Source organism: Thalassophryne amazonica, chromosome 11, assembly GCF_902500255.1.
Source record: "Thalassophryne amazonica chromosome 11, fThaAma1.1, whole genome shotgun sequence".
NCBI lineage: Eukaryota > Metazoa > Chordata > Actinopteri > Batrachoidiformes > Batrachoididae > Thalassophryne > Thalassophryne amazonica.
Window position 1 is genome coordinate 72,231,125 of NC_047113.1, and position 24,441 is coordinate 72,255,565.

Sequence of the window (24,441 nt, forward strand, 5' to 3'; positions counted from 1 at the left end):
TTTCATTATGAAAAAAAAGAAAAAAAATCTAATAAAAAATCTGAAAATATCCCAATTAAGAAAGAGTCAACTTCAAGTCTCCCCTAATATATCCATAGCTGCCATAAAATATACTGATGTGTGTGGGAGGCCACACCCCACATATTCACCATTTTCCCTCAAAATGTGTCACTACTTTACAAACAGCATAGCTCCAACCCATTGCCCAGACCAATTGTCAGGATATTTAGCATGTGTACACATGGATGAGGATGGTTATCACAAACCTTCGGTCTCCTGCGGGCCGGTTTGGCTTGTTGTTGTCAAAGACGTCTTGTTGCTTCAAGCTTGAAGTGGAAGTTTTTGTGGACACAGGGGAAACCTTTTGGCTGTTCTGCACACTCTGACTTGGCATGTCCGTTTGAAAACTGTTTTGACTCAAGGAGCTGGAGATGACAGAAATAATGTTAAAAACATTTCTGTTTGATATCACAAACAGAAGCCTTTATCACAATAATGAAAATAATACTGGAAGTAGAAGCGTGCAAGAGTGAGCACGGATACCTCTTCCACATCTCTGAAGCTTGTTTTTTGTTTAAATTCAAGCCTTCAACACTCACGTTTAATCCTGACTTTTGATCCCCTTTGATTGCTTATTTCTGACACTGATCTTTCATCCAGAATGTTGACCTTTGACCTTGATGTCATAACCTGGAATGTTAGGTTTTGCTTTATGAGATCACAAGACCAGAATGTCAGATTTTGCTTTATTATGTCATTAGGGTTGACTAATAGGTTTTTCTTGATTATATCACAGGACTGGGATCTCAGATTTTCCCTTATGATGTCATTAGGGAAGAAGAATATTTTTTTTCTTTATTATATCACTGGACGAGAATAAGTTTTATTTTATGATACTATGCGACCAGAATATTAAGTTTACCGTGATTTGAAAAGAATGTTAAATTTTCCTTTATGATCACATTTGAATCAAATAGTTTTTTTTTTTTAATAAATGATGTTATGGCGCTAGAACTCTAGATAACTAATGACAGTCTCTTAGTTCCTCTGACCCACTCAGTTATAATTACTTTTACATTTTCTTGCCATTTACTTCATAAGTTACACAGACTACTTCCCCTTATTATATAAAAGATACAGCAGGGCTCGATAAATACTACTACTTACCACTAAATTAACATAGTTCACTCATTAATAAAATACAACACACAATCTGAAAAAAACCTGTCTTATCATTAACATTTATAAAGGCTATACTGTTCACATTATCTTTGATGTCACTGATGTTTCCATTTTATCACAGGGTTGGTAACAACCATCAGACACTGAGGCCACACCCAAACAGTCGTGATGAGTTTAATGTCTCCTGAGGCTGCACAATCCCATCTCCTGTCAGATAAAATGTCTCACATTTCCTTCTGTTTTGCGACTGTGTTTACCAACCTTCTGGCGGTTTTCATGCTGTCGTCTGCAGTGCTGATGTCAGTCGTCCTGTCATTCTCTCTCCACCTCCATTCGACGCTCTCTGTGCTTGCCCTCTGTGTCGTCCAATCACAAACAGAGAACAGTTGCCATATGCACACGTGTAAGGATTTGTGAAGCTAAGGGCCCTGTCCCACTGGCGTTTAGGAGGATTTGCGGATGGAATGCGCACTAAAGTGGCCCACATCTGCCAAACAACTGCAATAACCGTGTAACATTCCTGTATGAGTCGGCCGCCATCCGAACACGTCCGTGATCATCCGCAGAGGCACGCATGTCCGCAGCCAGGATTTTTGAGCGGCTCTAAAATCCTGCTGCGAATGTGATCCGCATCACTGCCTGAACACATACTGAAAACATACGCAGGACATACACAACCAACGCGCCGCATATCCCCTGTCATCCGCTGATATCCGCAACCGACGGGTTGGCGCGGCTTGGCGCGGCTTGGCGGCGGACCGGGACAGCGTGCAAAACAGATATGATGCGTGCCCAGCACGGCCACATCACGGTCGCAAATGGTATGTCGCGCATGCAGACTAGAGCATGACACGGAAGTGGATTTTCACTCCCGTCCCATCCCGCTCCCAGAAAAAAAATCCCATACTGTCCCAATCCTGGACTGGAGTAAAAAAAAAAAATCCCATCCCGTCCCACTCCTGTAAAGATGACTCCCAATCCCATCCTGCTCCCACTCAAAATCGCTCCCACCTCCCATCCCACTCACGTATGTCTTGCGCCGTGATGATCAATCAGGGACTGAATATGTAGTGACGTGGAGATGTCTGGAGTTTGACTGAAGATGTGAACATGTCCTGTATGTGGTAGCAGCCTGTGAGCAGGATTTTTGTCTCTTTTGTCCTTTATTTCACAATTATGACAGAGTTTTTGGAGCGAGCAGCAGCAGGAGCAGAGTTTCTTTTTCTTTTTATGTTACATGCGTGCGCAAGCGAATCGTCCTTGGAGATTATTTTACTTATTAACTACACAGATGTATAATAAAACAAATGGTGACTGGTTTCTAAACACAATTATGACAGAGTTTTTTGGTGGAAGAGCGAGCTGCAGCAAGCAGCGGAGTTTCTTTTATTTATTTTTTAATTGTTTACATGCGCGCGCGTGAACGGGACAGATGGTCCTCAACTGGGTCCTGCAGAGGCGGAAGGACCGCTGAAAGCAGCCGTCATCCAGACTCAGCTCCTGCAGCAAATAATGATACTCTCTGTATTGGGAGCTTTTCACAACAACTCGCTCCGTGTGATCAAGGTCCATCATGTTAACTTGACTGACAACCGGAGCCGGCGAGCGGAATGGAAGCTCCTCCTATTTGATGACACACCAGGGTGAATTTTCACAGCAAAAGCAGAGAGACACACCGGGCGGAGGAGGCGCGTCCGTCGCCACGCGACCCCCGCGAATTTGTAGCGTCTGATCGCGCCTGGTGTGAACGCGGCATTAAATAGATGAAAATCATCATCTATTTTTGGCATTCCCGCTCCTGCCCGCGCCCGTTCATTTTTATTCCCGTCCCATCCCAATCACTGGATTGATAAAATTGTGACTCCCATCCTGCGGGAATCCCGCAGGAATCACGTGACCCACGGGAATTCCCGAAAAATGTCATCCTCTAATGCAGACAGAGTGGGCATGGATGAAGCGAGTGCATCACAGCCGTCTGTACCCCTCATGGGGCGCCTCCGCGGCCACCTTCGCTTCTGTCCCTGTTATATCCGCTTTTCTTCCTCATGTATTCGCTGATCCACCCCGGGACATTTGTCATTTCCGCCCACCTTTGTGTGCGGCCGCTCAGCTTTTGTCTCCTCATTTCATGCGCATAATCCTCCTAACGCCAGTGGGACAGGGCCCTAACATTTGCATATTGGGTGTTGAGGCCTGAATTTGGCTGCTCCAAAAGTGGGCAGTTTTATTGAGCTAAAATGATTACTCAATTAATTGAACAAGGGATGGACAAAATTATAATCTGTAAACAATTATTAATTTATGTCGTCAGATTCTCAGAAATAAAAATTTGATCCTTTTCTGTTTAGCCTGATTTACACCAGTTATTTGCTTGTTTGGAACTGCTTTAAAATATCCAAATCACCTATAATAAAATAAAGACCTGCATTTTCCAGACTATAAACCATGTTTTTTTTTACTTTTCACATAAGTCCTGTGACTTATGTGAAAAATACTGCACTATCATCTATGGCCACAAGATGGCACTGTGTACACATATGACAAGTTACTCCTGTATACTGATCTGAATGAAGTATTGTCTGAATCCCACTCTAGAGCAGAAGGTGGCAGTAATGCAACGTTAAGCTACATAACAGCTGCCATAAAACAAGAACCTCCACTGTTATTTACCCGACCACAAGTAGATCTGGGCATGCTGCAGAAACTGAAGAGCACATCAGGAAAACTTTCTGCAAGGCACACTGTTCAGCAACACTTTGACCAACACTATCCAAACTTAATTTTCATATGCACTAGTCCAGATACAAGGCGGGCAGGTTCACCGGTATACTGTGCATCCAGGGAGGTGACAGTCATCAGAAAAAGAGTTTCAAACCATTTATTAGCATACAGTGCAGAATTATTAACAATACCTTTGGCCCTTCAATGTACAGGAGACAAACCAACAATACAATTATTACATTGGACAGTTTGTCCTCAGTAACAAGTATTAAATTATGTGCGTTCAACCTGGCAGGACTACTGGAAAGATAAGGAAACTGCCAGACATTTATACCAAATACAGGAACAAGTAGGTATTGGAAGAAATTTGGGGAGAAACTGTAGGGCTCATCTCAGGATTGGTCATAAACTTCACATTGCATTGAGTAAATACCCAAATGGAGGCTGTCAACACTGCAATCAACCAGAAACAGCAGAACATATCGAGAGCCACTGTAACAAATATAATGTTGACAGAAATTATTCAGTCCAATCATTAACGGCCCCTTCACACATAGTTTGGACGAAGTGCACACTTAGTGCGCATGGCGCAGGAATCGTGTGCAAACCGTGTAATGTCGTCCCTGTCGCCAACGCCACGTACACTTGCTACAACTATTTGCACACACAAGCACCTGAAAGACAAAGAAAGACAAAGTGTGCGCTGTGCGAACCCATCGCACGCTCTCGCGGCCGGCCAAATTCCAGGTGACACGCATGAACATCTAACACCGCTCGCATGGCACTCAGAAAATGTGTGGCCAGTCACAGTGTTGGCACGACAAGAGACTGCAGACAATCACTGTTGTACTGGCAGAGAAATTTGTCTAAGTTCCCCATGAGTGTGGCTTTGCAAACACACACACACTGACACGTGGGTGTGTGCATGCCATTCATCGGAGGTGTGGCTTCCGACAGAAGCAGCTGTGGTGATCTGTCATTCTGGACAATCCAGCTACACAACACCTACTGTGTTTGGACAGTCATGGACTAACAACTGTCCACTGTGAGGTGCGTGTGTCCGATTGCTGTAGTTACATGGACATAAAAAAAATATATGCTGTTGTGGCGACAAGCTGCAGCAAGCAAGCGCGCACAGAGCAGACACTGACAGCCCCCAGGTTGAAACAGACTGTCAGATCAGAACACTCAGCGGGTGATCTGACCATCACATCACCACGTGAGCTCTGTTCCACATGACGCGGTGTCTGTGCTGTGGCGTGCCGTCCACAAGATACGTGCGCGGCTGACAGGACACACCTAACCAGTAGATGTGGACATGATCAGAGCACACTGCTTCTCATTCATGTCATTTCATGACTGTATGTCTGTGACCATGGGTCATCACCAGAGGAACAGACAGATCATATTTATATTGCTCGCTTGATAAATGTGGTGTTTTTATATGGTGTAGGATTTTAATTTTTTTGTAATACTTCCATGTCCTTCCTGATATGAGGCAGACTCCCGCATCTTTCACAGAACAGCTCTGTAGCTCAGTGGTAAAGTCACTGACTGGTGATCCAGAGCTCTTAAAAGGCACAAGTTTGCGTCCAGTGGGTGGTTGTGTTTTTTTTCTTTTTTTTTATTTTTTTATTATTCCACATAAGTGGTGCGATGTGGTTCCAAAAGTACTGTCTGGTTTTTATTTTTTAATTATTCCACATAAGCGGCGTGATGTGGTTCCACACGTACCGGCTGGTTTTTATTTATACCACATAAGTGGCACCATGTGGTGCACCTGGCACTGTTCCTGCTCGAAAGACAGCGGCGCATGTACAAACTCTCTCACCGGGTTCATGCACGCCTGCCCGTCAGTGCGATGTTTCGTGCTCGATGTTTTGTGCTGTTTCGCCTTCGCGAAGACAGAAACAATAACATTTCATTCTCAGGTCTCTTGGGAAAACCTTGTCCTTAAAAGAAACTGGTCTCGCTAACAGAAACATTTTTTTCCTCTTTTCCCTGCATACTCTCCTGTTCCACACAGCAATCCAGTTGGTGGCAGTAATGCACCTTAAAGCTGGTTTACCAACAGTCAATAAATGACCACAGAAGAAGAAGAAGATGAAGAAGAAAAGAAGGATATCATGAATACAGGACATGCTGGGTCTGAGAGAATTTGCAGAGCTCTTAAGTCTTACTCATTTGGAGTGAGACTCATGTTTTAAAATGGTCCTATGAGGTCTCTCACATTCGGTATGAGACTCAATATGCTGTCACACTCTCATGCTAATGCACGACATTCCACCAAAATGACCTGCAAGACAAGATTTGGTGGAAAATAACTCCTTGAACGTATCATAACTTGAGAGCTCTGAATTTGTGAAATTAATAAATCATGCTCTCACACTGAAAGACCACACTCTCAAATAAAATGAAGGAATAACCTTCATGAACTCTTGAATAAAAACAGAGGGAAGGACCTTCGTAATATTCAGCACTCCACTTATGTACACTTTGTTCAACAGCTGAAATGCAATTAAAACGTTTATCTACATTTAGTGATGTAAACATGCACACATTTAGCTCCTTGATCTTTTTGACTGTCCAGTGGTGACAAGCAGAAGTTTACTGTTTAGTTCTCTGTGCCTTGTGCAAAAGCATTAATTATTCTGTTAGCATCTGCTGGCTCATGCCGTGTTTGTTTATTCATGATGTGCTGATTAAAGGACATGTCTCACATTTTTTATCATCCCAGTTAGTAAGAAAACATAAAGGTACTCATGATTGTAAGTGTCTCTGCATACATGTGCTAATAATTAGTGATCTCTGATGTATTTTATTCCTCTCACTCTGAGCGCTAGTAGGTGCACTTCCGGAAAACGTTTCACTCTGCAATTCTTGCCATTTTTCTGTGTGTGACGTCCTAATTAGCCAAACAGAAACATCCGAATGACTGATAGACAAAGGGAAAAGAACCTGCTCCATCCAAAAATGAAGCTTCTGCATTGCTGTTCGAATGTGATGGCTCGGATTTACAGAGAGGAGATGACCCGCTTCACACTGGAACTCTTAACTTTTTCAGAGTGTCGGAGTTTGGAGCCGTTGGTGACGCACTGTTTGTGTGGATGCCGGTTTACTGAAGCTGTGTACATGGACTTCGAGACATCTGACACTGTTTTTAAACAGACTGCCTGGACACAGAGATGGATTTGTTACATTGAAAAAAGTCAGAATACATTATTTCCAGGAATTAATGGACATTATTTAACGTGCCATGATTGAGAGAGAGGCAGAGCTGCAGCAGCGGCGATCTCTTTGATTGCATGAAGTTTACATTTGGAGATTAATCCATAACAGGACGGTGAGTCTGGTATGTTCAGAATTTTACCCCTTTTGTGTTTTGTGGCTAGATTTCTTTTTTTTTTTTTTAACTTTGAGAGAGTGTAAATTTGGAACTGGAATGTATGTGTGCTGCAAAGCTCTCTCTCTCTGTGTGTGTGTGTGTGTGTGTATGTGTGTGTGCACGCGGGCCCGCGCTGTGAAGCTGATGAGCTGCTCGGTTCCCTTGGCAGCAGATGTATTTTTTTAGATTTTATTGATAACAACACTCATAATTAATTGTCCACAAAGCTCAACCTGGAGCAGAGATGGTTACTGACAGGCTGCGTTTATGGCTCATGGCTGCAAGTGCACATCAACCTACTTGGAGCCGCAACTTTTACTGTGACTGCAACAAAATGAACAGTTATCACTTAAAAACGAGTTATCATAACACGACATCACACTTGTGTGAATTCTGGAATTAATCTGTGCCTTCGTTCTTAATGTTAGCAGCTACATTCCATTGAAGCACACGCTGGGACGTTTCTAGTTGCAACGTCAATTGTCAGAAACACCTGAGTACTCACAAGTACTTTGTTTACGGACATCTCCGTAGCTGTTTGTTGTGAATGCCGTATACTTTGAAACCGGTCACGGAAGTGCACAAAGTAATCCAAGCAGATCATCGGATGGTCACTAACAGCCAAAATCTAAATTGTTCTGATTTTGGTGTGACACGTCCTTTAAGGTGCGTTTACACATGAGCAAGACGCGTTACGAATGTCATTTTTCTGTCATTCGTGACACATTCTGACATTCTTAACGTGACTTAATGCATCTGAATAGGTTTCTTAATAGTGCGTGTTGGTGCATGATATTCTTGGAGCATGTTTTTGACTGTCCAAAAATCTTCCACGAATGTCACACACCACCCTCATTTCGTCTCACGTCATGGAGGTCGTAACTGAGCGTATTGAGCCATCTTGATGAGTAGTGATCCTTAATAAACGTCGACAATGTTTCGTAGTGGTTCCTGGATGGTTCTTGGGCCCAAACTGTCACGCGTTATTATGAAGTGACACAGAAACTGTCACGACTTGTAACGCGGCGTCACATTTCACTGCGCGCCACGACGAATCAGTTTTTCTGTCACGTGCACACAGGTAACTCTGCTCCACAGCGTTCCGTTGGATGCAGTATGCCGAAGAGAAACAGTGACGAAAGTCAGCCAAGTGTCGTTCCACAAGTTCCTGCTAAAGCTCCTCAGGACGCACCCTGCAGGTGTTTCAACCTGCTGTAGTAACCAATGAGGCGTGGAGAAATGAGTCTGAGCCAGAGGAACCAGAGGAGCGAGAGGAGACTCACGTGCAGCCAGACATCTCTGCACCTCCTCCAGTCCGGCGGAGGAAGAAGCGCGAGCACAATTAACCCTGCTGTACCGCATTCAGTTTGATTGCTGACACCAAGTCAGCTAAAAGTCTCATTTCAGTGCTCTTCAGCGCGCTCCTGCAGGTGTTCCACCTGCTGCATGTGCCTGATGTTTGGGAAAACGCCTGGGACGAGAGCCGCATGAAGCCACATATCTGGCTCTATCCATCTCCTCCTCCTCTCTGCGCCACTCCATGGCAACAACGCAGGACACTATTCTTGACCGTGCATAATGGTTCTTGATAATTCTCCAGCAACACGTGCCATTAATCGTAACACGTGGTAACAGGTTGCAGCAGTTCCTGAGGACACCTGACGCCTCTGTTCCGAATCATCACATTCGTGATCAGTGGCCAAGAATGTGCACTTCGTAGCATTCGTGACTTGTCGTTGTTATGTGTAAACGCAGCTTTAAATTCATTTTGCTTCTTGCTGCATGAAGCAGCAGCACCATGTTTAAAAAAAATGTATGTGACTTATGCTTTTTCTTCTTCATGATGCATAATGCAACTAATAATCCAGTAAAACATATAGTCTGGAAATTATGTCATCTTGAATGTGGTTAAATTAGACATCTGATTTCAAAATGCTCGACACCAAAGACTGGATTTAAACTTCTAAAGCAGATATCAAATTTTTCAATTGGCAAAGTGGGTTTAAAAGGGGCCAAATCAAAGAAAGTGATTCTTTGACTGTCACAAAATAGCTGGATAGATTTAGTTTTTAGACAAATGTTTGGTGAAAAATCTTAAATTGAACATGACTCAGAGACATTCTGTCTTTTAATAGATGTTGGCTTCTTCACTCTTATGCTCTGCACTTAAACAGTATGAAGTCAGCTCTGCGGTTGAATGGAAAATTTAAAATCACAGAAGACCTTTTCATGAATACAGTATGAATGCCAAAACCTAATTAATGTGCTATATTCACCGACTGTCTCTCCAGCAGCTCCTGCTTGCGTTCCCAGTCAGCCAGTGAGCGCACGATGGTGCCATGGGGCTCAGAGGAGGAGCAGTGCTCCCCTCTGCAGGGGGAGGAGAGCGTTGAGGAGAGGGGAGTCAGAGGTGCCACAGTCTCCTCTAGTATCCGTCGCTCCTGGTTGGAAAAAAAAGAAGATGAGATGGATCATAACCAATACAAAAACACGAAGAGCAAATAGTTTTTTTTTAAAAAACACTGAATGTATACATTTTGTACATTCACAATGAACTGGTTATACTGAGACCAACACTGCAATAATTAGCACATTTGCACACTGCAATGAGACCATAAAAACATGCATTATTAGAATTATGATTATTATTATTATTATTATTATTATGAAAATTATGTTGCAAAATGATGCCAACATGAGAATTTCACATCCTTAGAAAAAGCAACATAAGTTAAAGAAAATAGTGTCTGCTGTATTCCACCCTCCCCCCAAAATGCTAATTTGAAATAGATAAAAAAACAAAACAAAAACAAAAACCTGAACAATGGACAGACAGAGGATAGATTGCTAAACAGCATTCACGTTGTCAGTTTGCTGCCAGCTTCCAACAGGAAGGTAAATAAATGTTTGTAAGATCATGTAACAGAATATCTCAGAACACAGAAGATCAAATCAGAGACAATGTGTGCTGTCTTGAGACAAAAAAAAAAAAAATTCAAATCCTGTGAAGTACAAAGATTCGCCCACCTCCTCATGGTACTTCCTCTCTTCCTCTGCCACCTCCCTCTGCGCCTTCTCCCACTCCTCTTTCAGCTTCTCCTGCTCACGGTAGTACTTCTCCTGTTACCATGGCAACAGACACACGACATACAGGCATAGGGCCTCAACCAGCAGCGAGACTAAATCGTGTGCAGGTGGACATAATGGCAGAAAGAAGAAAAACAGACGTATGAAGAGATGCATGGACGCACATGGCATCAAACGAGCGCCGGCATCTTCAAGAATCTTTTTAATTCCCTTTCAGTTTATCCTACTTGATTAAATGCAGGAGGGGGAATCAGACCTGAGATATTCAGCACGCAACCTCCAACTGCAATGAACAGCATGCATGCCAGCAGCATGTGAGACGTAAATGAGTTCTGTTGTGGATAAATACTTTGTATTTCAAACAAATAAACAAACACACCAAAGCAGGCGGCGTGGACAAAAGGTGAAAACAGACCATGCAGGGCTCCTACACAATTTATGCAACCTTAAATTATGTTTGGTTGAATGATATATTTGATTGCTGAGATATCTGCAGTTCCCCTCATGTGACAACCAAGAACAAAAAAAATGGAGTTTCACATCATTGTTGAATGTGAATCCAAATGGATTCTTTGTGCCATGACTGCAGTTGACAATATATAAAAATCATGGTTGATATCACCTTTTTTGTTGTAGGCCTTAAAGAATAAGGAAGAACTGCATTAATCCTGAAGGAAATTATTTGACAGAATGGATGCACCTTAAATGAAATGAAAGTTAAAATGTGTGCAATTCAGGGTACGTTTCATGAAAAGTCAGTTTGACACACAGAATTTGTTAGGGATCGAACCTCTGGCCTTTTTTTTTTCTTCTTTAGAGTCTCCAGCTGATTAGCAAATAGTAAAACAGGTGCATCCCTGCATCCATTTGTTGTTCTCCAGCATCATGCGAGAAGCTCTGTAGATATCTGTCTGACACGTAGACATGACACTGAATAGAAATACAGACAGATTTTGTTCAAGCCCTGCAAATGCACAAACTCCTTTTCACTTTTTAGCCCATTTCAGGTCTGTGTAAGAACCCAAAGAGCAGGACAGACTGAAAGAGGAAACACTTAGAGAGCAACACAAAGGCTGTGGCGCAGAGACAGACGGGGAGGCAGCGGCAAAGCACAATCACAGCAGTGCACCTCATTTCAAACACGCCCGTTTTATTTTAGAATTTAAAAATCAGAATGTGACTGCTTCCAGACTTTCAGGAATATCTGCGACTCAGAGGTTAAAAGTGGAGAAGGGAGTCGATTTGTGAGATGCACCTCTTACTGGCTGAGGAGAGAGACAGTGATCTGGGCAACAGCAGCAACAGCAGCCTGTGACCATGTTCTTTTCTTATGACATGGACAAAATGTGTCTGCAGTGCCAAGTTAGAGGTTCTTCCATTGCACAATACTGCCCTCTACTGATAAACGTGTGCATGAGAGAAGAGTGGGTTTGCATTTGAAGAAAGGTGGACTTTAAGATAATTGCAGGACTGGTGTATCTAAAAACATAACATCAGACTTTATTTTTAGACAAGCGTATAAACAGCCGGCCAAGTCTGTCCAGACACACAGGCACACAGTCGCGCTGATCACACCTGAACTTTGATTTTCTCCCTCTCTTGCACATAGAATTAAATATGGATACATTGAGCCCCCGTCACACATAGCAGGAATGTGCAGGAACCAGCCCGACAAGGCAAATACTGCCATAATCGGACGCAGTCAGGAGAAAGAGAGGCATGGTCAGCAGTGACAAAATGCAGCCACATTACCTCGTCCACACCTGCACGATGGCATCCAAAGCGTATGAAGACAACAATTTAGATGACACAGACTACTGTCAGTCGGCCATAAAAGACGCTGAAGACTGCTCGATATCCAAATGTCTGGATGGCAAACACGGGACCGAAGTGGGAGGGAGCGTTGTGTTCATCCCTTTGCACAGTGCAACCAACATATGGACTGGACTCACACCATATATGTCAAAGCCGGCATGGTGCAGTCACTCACTCAGTCGTGCAATCACATCTGCGCTCATCCTCCTGACCTGATTGACCTCATGTGTGTGTATGCGCAAAGCAGAGCTGGATTGATGATGTGATCGCTGGGTGTGTGTGTTCACAATCGCTGAATGAGCAGCTATGTGTGCGCCCATGCACATACTTAATACAGATCTTGGCACTACTATGACACTGAATGAATTCCACTTGATGTACCTGGAGTCAATTTGTTGAACTCACTTGAATTAAGTGGGACTGACTGATCAAGTTTTTGGCTGAAAACCTATGTTCTTTGGACTTTTTTTTTAGGATGTGTGCAAAGCCTCACAATTCATAGCTTGGAGAGAGGTCTTTTCCCACTTAACCAGTTGTTTGTCCTTAGAAAAATCTTCATTCTGCACATAATCATGATGGTGTTGGCACCTCACGCCACAATGAAATGAACCCCTAACCTTGGCAGTGTCAAGCACTACCCTTCAAGGTTGATTATGTACCTGCAGCATGCGCTCCTGCTCTTGCTGCCACTTTTCCTGACGCTTTCGCTCCTCATCCGGGTCCCAAGACCAGCGTCACCCCGCCTGCCTGGGGCAACACCGGGACTGTCACCTGATAGAGCCCCGAGCCACACAAACACACACACACGTCGGCATGCACAGATGCACACACATGTTCATGCACACCCAAAAAGCCGATGACAGACACGCGCACAACACCCAACACCAAACATCCACCAGAGGGAACAGGAAGAGGGAAGGGAGGAAGGAGACAGAAGTAGTTGGTCGACCACAACAGCACTATTCCAATGCTAGCCAAAGGACGCCTACTAAAGGAGAGAGAAGACAGAAAAAGAGAAAGATGAGCTCAAAGAAAAGTGAAAGCAGCATCAGCTGTCGTCTACAAAAGCCTCATGTGGCATGCTACGTCAACAGAATGAAATACAGTAAACCCGCACCCCCCCAACTGTACGACCACATGAATGACAGCTGAATGTCCCGGGTTTCTGCCAGCGACGATTCGCAAAGTCCCCAAAATATCTAACACCTCTTCGTACAAACGTGAATGCTTGCCACAATATCAGTTTTACCGTTGATTATGTGGTGACAGGGTGCAGTTATTGTTATTATTGAGTGGCTGTGCAAAAATCATAGGCATGACTAATAATCAGATGACAAAGAAAGTGCAAAAATAATTAATATCAATTTACAAATAAAGTGTGACAAGCATAAAAGAATATCTGGAGTCACTAACTATAATCAATTTTAAGTGAACTCATGACTTTACAAAAAGCATCATGTTGATCAATTTATTTTTCACTCAATTATTGTGGAACCATGGTGATTAAGCAATCAGGTCTTAACTAAATAGATACATTCTCTTCAACGTGTTTGTTTTTAGCTGTTTTAGTTTGGTTGCTTGAAATATTAATGAGAAACATTCCCCCCCCCAAAAAAACACACTCAGCTGCTTAAGACTTTTGCACAGTACCATACTGAATGCTTCAAAAATGCACTGTTTGATTATGCCGTTTTCATTTTCCCACTTGCAACAAATCCTTGACATTTGCTATTCTTCCAGATTTCACTTAAATTTTTAATCAGTTCTTTCATGAACCCATTTCTTAACAAATGTTTTTGCTTCCAGTTTTGCACTGTTAAAGAAATTAAGCAATTTAAAACATCCCCTTTTCCATGCAGGAAACTGAAATGGCCTTTTTCTAAAATTCTTCTTTGTGGATGATTAACTGTAATAATTGGTAAATATAATTAAGAGTTAATAAAAATCAAAACAATGTTAAATGTTGCTGTAATATGTATGTATAAACTGCTGGTATTCAGGTTTAGCAAAGAGAGAAAGAAGAAAAACACACTGAGATTTTACTCACATCGCCACGGCGATCTTTCTCCATTTCCTCTGCAGAAACAGTGTGAGACAAAACAGGAGTTAAAATACAATTTACAGACAGGCAGTCAGTGATGATGTGACAGACAGATGATGAAACCCAACCTTTAATGGGATTTTTATATCATTTTAAAAAAACAAACAGAAATATCGAGTGTGGCTGTTTGAAATGCTGAGGGATATAAAGAAAACAACAAACACCATGGGAGGACGGGGAAGATTTTCCCAAAAGCAATAATGGACCTCATGCAGGAAGGACTGGAACAGTTTCTGTCAGTTTCCTGATTGGACACCTCTGACGTATGGCGCGGGGGGCGGGGCATGTAGCCTTATATGATCATTATAGGAAGTTATTTGTGTTAATTTCCTCTGGCAAAAAGCACCAATTTACACACAAGTGGAATTTTCTATGTTTACATTGCTGATTTATGTAATTATCTGGCATTAGCAGCATTTTCTGAAACTGGAGGAACACACTCCATCACACACACACAATTTTGAAAGCAGTTGAGGAAAATGTTCTCTGAGATTCATTAATTCATTTGGTAGGAATACTACAGTAAAAACAACAACAAAAGTTGTTGTAAATAATTCATCAAATTAAGACAGACAGTCAGTCATTTGTATGATTGTATGATAAAAGCTCCGTGGAGACGTCCAAATTTTAAAGAAATAAAATATATTCAAATTGCAACCCCTCTGGCTTTTATAAACAAAAATGTAGATTTGTGCAAACTTGCAGTTTGATCTGACCACCAAAAGTTGCATGTGATGCTGTTTGTGTGGTACGTCAGGGACAATATGACCAGCTTCATTCATATGACAAAGTAAATAGATTCAAATAGGTTTCAGATGTTTCATAAGTTTCCTCAATGTGTTAGTTTATGTCTGTAGTTGTAACAGAGCCTGGGCAGTGAGTTTTCTGAGATACTTTTAATTTCATCAGCCACGTCCTGGGTCACACGTAAAAATAAAACAATAAAACTGGCTTTATGAAAAACGTTCTGCTGAATTGTGACACTCAGTTTTCCACATATATGCATGAGGCTGTCATGGAAGCTCAACTAGGGAACCTGCAACATGATGACATAAAATTTTTATTAAATAAAGCAACACAAAAGGATTGAAAAAAGAAAAAAAACTGGCTTTACCTAAAAAAAAAAAATCTAAATTCCATTAACAAACCTAATAAAGATAAGACACCAAAACACACAGAATCACAATCCAAGAAAAATGAAACATGAGAGGAAAGATTTAAAGACTCAATAATTACTAATGATGGGTAGGTGTGAATGACTGCATGACTAGTGATGAGTTCAAAGGAGCTGGGAGAAGTGAATACTTGAATGGAATCCTAACACATGATTGTGCATTTTGTTTCTGGGGGTTTGATCAGTTTCATAAGACTTCACTCACTCATTTGTTCAATTTTATGGACCTTTGTATTTCCCAAACTCTATATACTTTTTCTTTTCTTTTTGTCAAATACCACAAAATCTGAAAAAAATGTGGCTAATAATGCACACGTCTTTTCTTCTTCATGGAAATGCAGAGTGATTAGAGAAGCAATAAATGAACTATTTTGGCTACTGTGACTTTTTTGCAATCATTGCAATTTGTCAGTTTATCACATTCACAAAATCTATTTGTGATTAAAGATATTCAAATATCCTAATAAATGCAATGATGTAAGTGACGTAGTGCCACTTGTTGGAAAACCCCCTCTTATACACTGAGCCCCATCAATGAATGAATAAATGATTACCTGATGGAGCGAAGAACTCCCAGCGCAATTTAGGGTTGCTGGTCACTAATGGAGACCTGACACTCTTTGCAAACTCTACAGCAAAATAAACAAAACAATATACATAAGAAAAAAAAAATAAGGGAAGCAAGTAAGGAAAGAAATGAAGGGAGAGAGCAACAAATATCAGAACCAGGAGGTGGAATGAATATTAAAACTACATTCACATTACAAGCTGAAGTGGCTCACATCTGATTTTCTTCTGCCACATGTCACAGACTAGATTTTTTCTGATCAGCATGAACAAACCAAATCTAAGATTTTGGTGTGTTCAATGTATACCCAGCTTATCAAAATGCAAAAAGAGTATAAATGATCAAAGTTAGATTCTGTTTGTATTTTTTTTCATTTCAGATATATTATTATAAGCAGAATAATATCACAGATGTTATTACATATATCAGTGTTTCTCATTTTTTTCTGCACACACTTGTCAGCAACAGCGGCCAACAGAGCGGCTGTTACATATGAAAAAAATGAGTACAGTTTGACAACATAAATACTTTAGTCTTCACAATCACAATTTTGTCTGAGATTAAAGTGTGAAAATTAAAAAAAAATAACAATTTTGATATTCACTTACTCACTCATCTTCAACTACTTATCAAGGTTGGGGTTAGAGGAAATTTTGATATTGTTTGAAAATCTAAAATGTAGTCCTGTGACAAAGAAATATTGAAAAGCTGTGAGCTATATAGTATTCAGAAATAATTATACAAAAAATGACCATTTAATAAAGACAATTATATTGTTGTTGACTGATCATGCAGGCAACTGTCTTTGATGTCGTGTGCCAGGTGGGACAACAAAAATATACCAGTTTCCTTGCTTTTTTTTTTTTTTTTTTTTTTTTTGCTTTTTGGTCATATCATAATTATTTAATATTTATTTAATTTCATCAATGAAATAAAAGTAAATTCCCATGTTTGATTTTTATGGTAATTTGGACATTTTTTTTAATTTGATGTTTTTTTTATCTACTGATAAATGCTACAGTTCTGTTAGAATTTGTACAGGACTGTAAAATATAAACAACAACAAAGTGCTATTCTGGCCAAATGTCAGCATGCAACAAAATGCCATGTCCATGGGCATGCATGTGTATATCTGAGTTCTTTCTGTTACTCTATATGTTTCCATCTGTGGGTAAGTGCCCAGTTGTGCAGGTTTGGGCTCATTTACAATTTATCCTCCATTGAGTTTCTCTGATTCTTGGTGAACAACCTTGTAGTTTCTTTACACCTTCATTGTTCATGCAGCTGAATTTCCTCATTTATTTTTTTGTTTGTTCGTCACTATTCCTTACTTACAGTTACGTTTTTCTGATGATCTGTGTTTAGCTTGAGTTTGGTTCTGTGGCATGCCACTCAAATTGTCATCAATTTTGTCAGCGTTTTCCTGCAGACAATTAATGTAATTAAGTCAGCCTGGTGTCCTTAAAAGACTTTCTTCCTCATTTGATCCCTGCCAGATGGTTAAGTCATGTAGCTTGCCTTCTTGTGCTTCCTCTGCCTAATGCTGTATTATTCTGAGATGACAATGATGCAGATTTTTTTCTCCCATTGTTTTTGCTTTTCAGTACTTGTGACCCCATGGCTGTGTCTTTGACCTCGGTGACTACCTGCTGTGTCTTGGTGAGATCTTTTCAGTTATTTCTGCTAATGGCAGAAATAATGACCTCCACATTAGAAATATTATGAGGACTGCCTACTTCCATCTCTGAAACATAGTGAGGATTCGTCCCATCCTGTCTATGGCTGACGCTGAGACTTTGATACATGCATTTATGTCTCCCAGATTGGATTATTGTAATGCTTTATTTTCTGGTCTGCCGCAGTCCAGCATTAGGGGTCTTCAGTTAGTGCAGAATGCTGCTGCCAGACTTTTGACACAAAATAGAAAGTTTGACCATATTATACCCATTCTGGTGTCCCTTCAAAGGCTTCCAGCCTTATGCCCCTGCCAGGGCATTGAGGTCTGTGGATCAAAATTTGTTGATGGTTCCACGCACCCGTTTTTCAACCAGAGGAGAGCGATCCTTCCAGGCTGTTGCTCCCAGGCTTTGGAATGGTCTCCCACTCTCTCTGCGCTCACTGGACTCTGTTGACACTTTTAAAAGCCAACTTAAGACCTTCTTTTTACACAAGCTTTTGCTTAGGTTTTGGGCTGCTATGCTATGTTTTTAAATGTCTTGGCCACTGTGTGGTGTATTGTGTGGTGTATTGTGCTTTTTATGTTGTGAAGCACCTTGTGGCTCTTGTCTGTGAAAGGTGCTATACAAATAAAATTTACTTACTTACTTACTTACTTCCTGTTTCTGCCAGATTGGAATTTAAAGTCCTGTTGCTGGTCTAAAAAATTGTTCATGGACTGGCTCCTTCCTACCTGGTGGACTTAATCAAGCCCTACATACCGGCGCGGCCCTTGTGTTCTCAGGGTGCAGGGTTTCTGTGTGTTACCAGGGTGAATAAGAAGTCTGTGGGGTATAGAGCCTTCTTCTACCGTGGCCCTACTCTCTGGAACGATCTACCTGCAGCTATAAGGCAGTCTGACATGGTAGAGACTTTTAAATCAAGATTGAAGACCCACTTTTTTAGACTGTCTTATCATTAATTTATTCTGTTTTTATGTTTGCCTTGTAATGTCTTTTATTCTACTGTGTTTTACTTTTTTATTGTGCCCTTTTTGATCTTAAATTTACTGTGTTGTTATGAATTGTGTGTTATGTGAAGCACCTTGGGGTGACTGTCGTGAGATGGCGCTATATAAAATAATAAATTGAAACTGAAACTGAATGGATAACAAATTCTGTGGATTGCTGAGTTCTTGTATATGAATCTAATTTGAGTGCACCAGAGTCTGTTGGGACAGTTATAAACTGTTGCTGACCTGGGCTCTGGAACCTTTTTTGGGAACTGTTACTGTTGTGTGGGCCGCTGAAGAGGAGGTACTGCTGGCCCACCACCACCAGAGGGCACCCTGCCTGGAGTGCGGGCTCCAGGCACCAGAGGGCGCTGCCACCTCACAGGAGCAGCCGGGGTGACAGCTGTCACCTACGACAGCTGTTACCAATCATCTGATCCGCAGCGGTATATCTGCAAGACGTCATCTCCACTTCTTTGCCGAGATATCGCTCTACCGAGGAGGTAACGTATCCAGCCAATCATATTGTCTTTTGACCATAAATACTTTTTTTGCCTTCACGCAGAGAGTGAGTAGAACAGCAGGAGACTGTATTGGACCCCTTTTGGATAAGTACTCACATTCCTGCACTAACAGTGTTTTCCTGACGAGAGGTGGAGGTGGTTTTTCCACCATACGTGTTGCTGGGTGCAGGCGCACCCACATCTGACTGTTTCTGTTCCTTGCCAGCAGTACCAGATCCGACAAGCGGAGGCAGTGGCCACCTGGGAGTTCGGGACTTGGCGGCTCCAGTATTCCCGGGGTTCGGTGGCGGAGGAAATCGTGTGGTTCCGGTTCTGCTTTGGACAGACGTCTCCTATCTTCGAGCCTGCCCACATGACACCTTTGTGATTCGACTTTATTGTCTATTATTGTAATCGGTTGTGTTTGTTGTGCTTATTTCACAACAGTAAAAGTGCTATTTGACTTCCTCCATTGTCCGTTCATTTGCGCCCCCTGTTGTGGGTCCGTGTTCCTACACTTTCCCAACATGTTACAGCATGTTTTTGGATGAACTTTTTTTAACACATATGGAACTTTTGGACTCTGGACGAGGGATGGTATTTTCTGATTAACCGAACGCAAGAACCTGGATTAATCTCTGTCTCACCTGAGGGTTTGCCATGACTGGACAGAGTTTGGACTGTACGCTTCCATCAGAAGTTGTCTAGTGGCTGTGCAGAGATCCCAGTCAGTGCAACATACAGTTCTTTTTCCATGAAAATTCTACAATAACTGTTTTACCTGTTACCAGTGTATCCACATGACTCTGCTCAGGGGTCACAGTCTTGGTTCCTGACACACCACATCGACATCTTTCTTCATTCATCATCTCATCGCACTTGTTCTTATCATTTCAACAGTTATTCAACTTCCACAGTACAGCTTTCATCTCTTTGTGATCTGTTCATTGAACGATTACTTCAGATTCAGACGACTTACCAACATATGAACAGCTACCACAATATGTTTGTTCCAGATAATAACACTTGTTATCTGAATGCCGATGAGAACATTGGGGAAGGGTTGTTGTGGTATAATCTTACAATTGTAATCCAATTACATGTTTTTCCGCGAATCTGACTGGATAATCGTGTGAGATTTCAGACCATAAAATATTACGTTGACGGTGGCAAAATATTAAAATCGTTTCACGTTTGATGTGTTACTCCACCCCTGACTGTGTTGTGCGCAGGTGTCACCTGCGTAAGGAACTAGTGCAGCAACGACGATGAAGAAATGCGTGGATTTAATGGATGGAACTGGATGGATACACCATGGATTTAACCCAATGCAGCTGACGAGTTGGAGAAATATGTGGGTCTGCTCAAAGAATTTCCAGTTTGGCACGTTGTTGCTATGGTAAGCTTTGACGAGTCGACCACACCCTTTCACAACGATTCGCCGACCGAATTACTTACCAAAAAATAAACCATGCAAATGATAGAATTGGATTAGAATGGGAATAACCCTGTTGTGTCTGATGATTTGTGGACGTTCATGCTGGATTATGGTCACAAAGATGCTGGTAAGATTCCTTTGCGACCATAAAATCCAGTATGAATGTCCACAAATCAGACACTTCAGTGTTATTCCCTAAGTGCAGTGCCTTTGATTTTCCACAAAACCTGACAAATTTATGACATATTGAAATGTAAATGTATAGTTACATTTACATTACAGCTATTTTTACTGCTTGATTTTTATATTTGGAGACTTCACTCCATTGGATTTTGCAAAAACCTGAAGGAGGAAGCGCACACTCAAGAATCAACATTCATGTTGCATTTGGTGGGAAGTCAGAATTCTGAGTTAGAACTAGTAAAATACTTTTATTAAAGCCACTATAAAATCTAACTGATTCATTTTGGTAAACCAAGTTAAACTACTGTAACTGAAACTCAGATGGAGGTATTTCATGTTTCTTGAGCTCTACAATGCTAACACAAGCATGTATGGCGTAGCAGTGATGTGTGACCTTTGACCAGCATGCTGTGAAACTGTTGCTCAGTGTGTCGCAGCATCTTGTCTCTCTATTTTAACTCGTATGTCAAAATTGTGTTCCAGAAAAAAGGTGATGTTTGATCACATAGACAATATAAGACTGTGAATTTTTTTATCAGAATACTATAAATCCAAATTATATTGGTGCCAAAGAAGAAGTCTTTTTATGAGTTATATCACAAAACCTGGCACACATTTAATGCAATACTATATGAATGAATGAATATTTTATTATTTAAAGCTGTAGTGAAATGAAAAGACTACTTTTTAATGTCTGTGCTGATATTAATTGAAAAATAAATGATTCAAATATCTTGCTTTCCAAAAATGAAACAGAAGGGTGGCTGGGTTTAAAGGTAAAGGGAAAAGGAAGACAAGTTTCCCAAACACAGATGAGAAGGAGGTGCAGGGAAAACAAGCACATTTGGCAGTTCGGGCAAAGTCACCTGTTGTAGTTTCACACGGAGGCTGATGTCCAAGTGATCCTGGATAGGTTAAACTCAGCTCTCTCTCTTTTCTCTGTGGCCTCTCCTGGGCACTGTGAGCGCTGATCTGTGGGCACATCTACAGATTACCCAACACACTGAAAAATGATGGGTAATAAAAGTGCTGATGTGGCTTGCACCCTGACCTCAGAGGTTACTGGCTGAATCCGCTGTGAGCCAACCTGGCTGGAGGTGCTCTGTTCTTGTTTGGCCACTGAAAGCACAACATTGTAAAGATTTCAAGAAATAAACATTCCATTTGAAAGTCAAATCTCACATTTGATAAGTGGCTGCAGACAGTGGAGAAAGTGAAGCTCCACTCGAGACCAGATACGTGTCACCTCTACTTTTCTTTAGCAGACAGATTTTCATGAGATTTTTAACCCGAATCCTTATGAAAAAGACACCTTCACTCTGACGTCTATGGCTTCAACTCAACTAGTTCCTCCTTCTGAGAATGAAGATCGAATGTTTCTTCTGACAGGTTCCCCCAAACCTAACTCAAGAAAAGTAGAGGTCACGTGCATCCAGTCTTGACTGGACTGCACTGACTGTAGTCTGGACCCATTGCAACATTTTGGGGTGAAATGACCAAAACCTATAAGGGGATAGTGTTGCAGCATGCTGCTCCCACCTGTAGAAGGTGTTTGTTGAGTTATGGACTCTGCAATGCTTGACTTTTTTTGGGTGGCAGCAGCTGGTTCGTTGCACCCAAAGCTTACTTGTTGCTTCTGCAGTTCCTATAATGAGCAACAGATTGTGGAATAAACCTAACCTGAAATGAAACGCAGTCTAAAGATGTCTAATGTAAGAGAATCTAAGAGAATTGACAAAAGCTTCAAAATATGTTTCAGTGTAACACAAGAAAACAGACAAAACACAAAGACTGACCATAATGTAAGAGTGGAATTGTGTCAAAATGTGACTTATTTCTGGAAAAGAAGCAGAAATGTGTTCCTGTAGACATCAATTACACCAAACGTACTGATCACTAATGGCATGATCTGCACTGATATTGTGTTTTTATCCAAGCACTTTACAATGATGCCCCACATTCATTCATTTACATGCCAATGTCAGCGGGCTGCCATGCAAGGTGTGCAGTCTTCAGGATTAAGGACCTTGCCCAAGGCAACTACATATTTTCCAGAGTATAAGAGGCACCTGTCAAATAAACATACAAGTTGCTCCAGAGTGCAAGTCACACATTTATACACACACACACACACATATATATATATATATATATATATATATATATATATATATATATATATATATATATATATATATATATATATATATATTATATATATATATATATATATATATATATATGTATGTGTGTGTGTGTGTGTGTGTGTGTCAGTCACAAGACTTCCCAAACTCATTAAAACAAACAAACAACTTATACTCTGGAAATACAGCAAGTGATTTTCCAGCCTGTATGTGTCTTATCTAGCTTTGCATCACAAACATTTTTTCCCATTCCCTGTTGTGAAGAAACTTTCAATGATCCTGAGTTCCAAAGATTCAATGCAACTATTTCTTAAACTTCTGTAATCCTGACCGTTGGGAGTGAGGTGGGCCTGTTCAGTGTTGTGCCGTTCTCTTTTTGGACACTCTCAGAAATCGGTTCTGAGTCAGCTTGTGCCTCGTTGGGTTTCCTTGTTGTCTTGGAGGTCTGTGTGCTGTTTGGAGCTGGAGGTCCTGACGTGGACACGTCTGTGACACGGTTGCTGGTTATGGAGGGAGAAGGCTGAAAGTGAGAAGAGTTTCTTCTGTCTCTCTCAGGTGTGATGTCATCACTTCCAACGTCACCGTTGACTCTGTAAAAGACGTCCACCTAAAAATCAGAGAACAGATTTGGAACTCATTTCAACATTGTACAGTTCATGAAGCCGTTTTAAAAATAAATCAAGTCAGTGGATTTGACAAAGGGCTGGATGATCTGACTTTGCATCAATTTGAGAAAAAAAAAAGAAGTACAGCAGCATATTGATTTTTGGGAGCTGATTTCTGATTTATTTCAGTCTGACCAAACAGATTTAAATCTGAACTCTATTTGGTGGTGCAATATCCATATACAGTATATGGTGGCTTTAGCTAGTCCAGGCTTAATTTTATGGGCAGTTTATTTCACAATTGCAGTGTGGTTTACAACCCTAAATCAGACAGAGTTGGGAATATGTGGAAAAAAATACATAATGCATTTAGTTTGACTTCTATATTTCACTGCAGACAGAAATTTCATGTTTTGTGCCGTCAACATCATCTATTCCTGCATTTCAAGCCTCCAACACATTCCAAGAAATTTGTGACCGGGACCATTTCGGACTAATAGTGCGGTACAGAATAAATAATCATGTTAATTCAAACAGGTGACTGTCATGATTTGGTAGAAAAAGTAGTACCCATGAAAAGCTGAGTCTTTGAGCAGCAAAGCTGGGTAGATCATCTTCAGTTTGTTAACAGATGTCTGCAAAAATTCTTGAAATGTTTAAAAAAGTTCCTCCAAGGAAAGATGGGGAAGGATTTGTGTATTGTTCCCTCTCAACTGTAAAATATTAAGTAATTACATGAATCTAGAGGAATTTCAGTGAGCAAAGGGTAAGGGTGCAAGCCTAAACTGTACACCTGCGTGATTGCCAATCCCTCAGATAGCACTTGAATTACACATAGCCACAGAGCATATAAAACTGTGTAAAAAT

The 24,441-nt window shown here is 41.1% G+C and overlaps 1 protein-coding gene across 2 annotated transcripts in view; it reads right to left on the reverse strand.

The window, feature by feature from the left end:
- The window catches only part of LOC117520805 (LIM and calponin homology domains-containing protein 1-like), a 153,916-nt gene that overhangs the window by 8,159 nt on the left and 121,316 nt on the right, over positions 1–24,441 (reverse strand). For both annotated transcript variants that reach the window (XM_034182140.1, XM_034182139.1), the window contains exons 14-23: positions 23,301–23,576; positions 22,365–22,470; positions 21,877–21,944; positions 21,692–21,797; positions 16,020–16,094; positions 14,238–14,266; positions 10,316–10,408; positions 9,565–9,729; positions 1,444–1,538; positions 267–425 (exon numbers count right to left, since the gene is read on the reverse strand). In XM_034182140.1, the coding sequence (XP_034038031.1) occupies positions 267–425; positions 1,444–1,538; positions 9,565–9,729; positions 10,316–10,408; positions 14,238–14,266; positions 16,020–16,094; positions 21,692–21,797; positions 21,877–21,944; positions 22,365–22,470; positions 23,301–23,576 (1,172 nt within the window). The remainder of the gene's footprint in view (positions 1–266; positions 426–1,443; positions 1,539–9,564; positions 9,730–10,315; positions 10,409–14,237; positions 14,267–16,019; positions 16,095–21,691; positions 21,798–21,876; positions 21,945–22,364; positions 22,471–23,300; positions 23,577–24,441) is intronic.